The 3,423-nt window shown below is 42.6% G+C and overlaps 1 protein-coding gene across 1 annotated transcript; it reads left to right on the top strand.

Annotated features, from left to right (window-relative positions):
- The first annotated feature begins 288 nt into the window (after window positions 1-288).
- On the top strand, window positions 289-1,496 carry LOC139722273 (endothelin receptor type B-like). Its single transcript, XM_071633582.1, has one exon. The coding sequence runs from the start codon at window positions 289-291 to the stop codon at window positions 1,450-1,452; it is 1,164 nt and encodes a 387-aa protein (XP_071489683.1). The 3' UTR covers window positions 1,453-1,496.
- The last annotated feature ends 1,927 nt before the right edge of the window (window positions 1,497-3,423 follow it).

Below are 3,423 nucleotides of genomic sequence, written 5' to 3'. Positions count from 1 at the left end.
GCTGTGCTCTAGGATACCATGGATTCGTAGATCACCAACATTTCTACTGAACGTCGGGGCGCGACGGCAGAGTACACTACCAGAAACACTCACCAAGGAACGTCGATAGTGAGACTGAACGAACTTGTCGATAGGAAGGACCGATAATCAGATGCCTTGAACATCATTTTTCTTTTCTGGTTTACATTGCTTGCACCCACTATTCTTTACCTTTCTTTAAAGCTTCAAAACAGTAAATAATATTGTAACACAGATCAAATCGCGTTTGTTATCATCTGTTTATGAGAAATGGAGGAGAACAACGAAAATGAGAGTGCTTACGGAACTTCGTCACCCCTCGATGAAGACGAATTCATAATACCTTGGGCGCCAATATCCACCCTGATCATCGTTCTCATATTTGGCGTCCTTGCAAATGGTTCCATCATCTACATCCTGGCGAAAAATAGGAGACTCCGCTCCACCCCTAATAAGATGGTCCTCAACTTGGCTATCGGGGATTTAATCTGCCTCACTGTCAACCTCCCATTCATGCTGGACTATCACAAACGTGATATGAAAGAATGGCTGTTCGGTACATCCTGGTGCAAACTCACCCATTGCATGATGTCGTCCAGTGGCTGCATAACTGTATTCTCCCTGATGGCCCTGGCCATCGAGCGCTACTTGGCCATAGCCCGGCCCTGGGCTACGCGTGAAAACGGACTCTGCGCCAGGTGCCCAGTGAGTGGAACGTGCCTGTCTGTGATCGCGATATGGATAGCGTCATTTGTGGTCGGAGCGCCCCTCTTGGGATTGGCAGAGGTAACAATATTTGGGAACCAGAAACCTGTCTGTATGGCCATGAATTACGGAACAAGGCCATCCAAGATCTACAAATTGTTTCGCGTCAGTTGCGCGTTCTTATTGCCTCTTGTCATCATCGTAATTGCTCACGCACTTACCGCTTATTCTCTCGTGAAAAGCATCCGGGAACCGATGACTAGTACCACGGAGAATGCTTGCCGCGGCCACCAGCAAAGCCATCGAGTGAGGTCCCGCCTTAAACTAGCCGTCGTCATTATCGTTCTTTCGATCATGTTTGCTGTGGCATGGCTTCCTTTCTACGTGTTTGACCTATGGTTTGAGTTCTTTTTCAAGAGTTTCATGAAAAACTCTGCGGCGCTGCTACCCTTATTTCGATGGAAAGATTTTCCAGTCTATTTCCTCAGCTGTCTCAACCCCGTGGCACTCTATGTGCTCAGTACGAAGTTTAGGGAACATCTTTTCAAGGACTGTTTTTGCTGGCACAGGGAAAGATGGAAAGGGATGGAGGGTTTCACTGCCCAACAACGGACATCGCTGCTGTCCGTCGGTACGACCTTCCGTGGTCGCTCCACCGTTTTGCGAAAGTCGTCGCCGACTAGACATGATCGTATTTCTGCCTGTTCAAACGATTCAACCAAGCTGTAAGTGACTTTGAGCTGTATGTGACAACAAGGCAGGCAACTAGTTATACCTGCAGATATTTCAGTGCTAGGAAATGAGACTTTATGGCCCGAATTCACGAAGGTGGTACAAATGAAACCATGGTTTATACCATGGACAAAAACCATTGAGCGCCAGGTGTCGGGAGGAATATTTCGCTACGAAATTGGTCATTTCGTCGACAAAATGACCGTTTCGTTAACGAAATTATCATTTCGTGGACGAAATGTTCATTTAGTTACAAAATGTTGTCATTTCGTTACAAAATACTCATTTCATCGACGAAATGACTGATTTCGTAACGAAATATTCCATGCGACACTTGGCGCTCCATGGTTTTTGTCCATGGTTTAAACCATGGTTTCATTTGTACCACCTTCGTGAATTCGGGCCTATGTGACGTAGAGTGCGTCAACGCATCATAATGTTTAGATTTGTTGTACCTTGTTAGAAGGGGGGGGGGGGTCGGGAAGTATCATTATACCTCTGGTTAACTTAGATAGCGGTGAAACACAGTGACCTCACCAAGGATGTGTCCAATCATACTTTACACGATGAATATCCATTGAATATTAGATGCCTTCTTTGTAAAATGTTACCGATTGTTGTGGCTATAGTAACAGCACTGAAAATAGAACAGTTGTGTGAGAAACAATACAGTGTAGACGATTATGCAAAGTCAAACATAATTATGACAACGACAATAAGTTCATGAGTTTGTAAGAAAGCAGTGGATGTCATTATATTTTATAACTGGGGGATAATCGCCGATAGTTCTTGAGGAGATAGGAAAAAGCAGTGTATTAAACACTCCCCACGATAGAGGCCTTTCCCTCAAAACTGTGTATTATAGTCAGATCTTAAGAGGAGTTTGGAATATTTTGCATGTGATCAAAAGCATGGTCTAAAAGTCATTGCTATTTCTCAGAGTTTGGTTGTGTAAACCCTGAACGATATGAAGGTTACGGAGGGAGAGGGCGAGAACAAAGGTTTACATAATTTATTTATTATTTACATAATATGTAGCCTTCTCAGCTTATCGTTCACGTTGGTTGTCTGTTTGTGTGTTTGTTCGGGGGGGGGGGGGGGTTGGACAAAATAGTGCATGTTCATTCAACCATTCAGGTGGCAACCGTCCAGTAATCCATTGCAATGTATTAATAAACCCAATCGGAGCGCAATTATACATGTCAAAGTAATTTGCGTCTTTTCATCCCTGTCGTAATAAGGATATTGGTGATATCAAAATGATCTACAGAGAAAGAAACCCACAACATACCAGCCACACAAAAGTTTAAATGCAAAGAAAACTAAAGTAATCTATTGTCGTATGTCATTTTCAAGGAGACACTAAAATGTGATGAAACGATCAGGCAGTCAGGTGTACTAATGTAGAATTGATCTTTTACATACTTTCAAAGTTCACGGAGTATTTGTTCTTGAAGTATCGCTGCAACGTCATCATTTCTAAACCTTTTTTAGGCACTGCTTGGAACGATGCCAAATAAACGACTAAGTCTAAAAACGAAGGATTTGTTTTAATATCTTAAGTTTTATCCAATTACACCGAGATGTACACGATTTTCGTACTCTTGTCATTTCTATTACGCACACGTGTTCCCACTCCATGCATGTTTACAGTGGTGTTATGTGATTGCGAAGTCCATACCCATGAGTATGCATGTCTGTAGAGCTGCAAGCCTGAAATGCAGAAAGAAGTGGAAAAGGGAAAACACGACAAACGAATTTAATTTCAGCTATTACAGCCATAAAACAGGATTGAATGGAAACGTGTCTTTAAAAAAAGAGTAGGCAAACATAGAAATGAATGTGTTGATTGTAACCGGCATCTGTGTCACTTTATCTTGAATCTTATAATTGTGCTGATTTGGCGCTCAAAGATGAGTAGAAATAGGTGCCCCGGTATTCACTGTATAGTATCGCAAGGTTTTTGCT

This window comes from Diadema antillarum, unplaced genomic scaffold, assembly GCF_040938485.1.
Source record: "Diadema antillarum isolate AM-2024a unplaced genomic scaffold, OU_Dant_1.0 scf00000162, whole genome shotgun sequence".
Taxonomy (NCBI): domain Eukaryota; kingdom Metazoa; phylum Echinodermata; class Echinoidea; order Diadematoida; family Diadematidae; genus Diadema; species Diadema antillarum.
The sequence above is the reverse complement of the archived record's forward strand: the minus strand, read 5'-3'. Positions and strand labels throughout refer to the sequence as shown.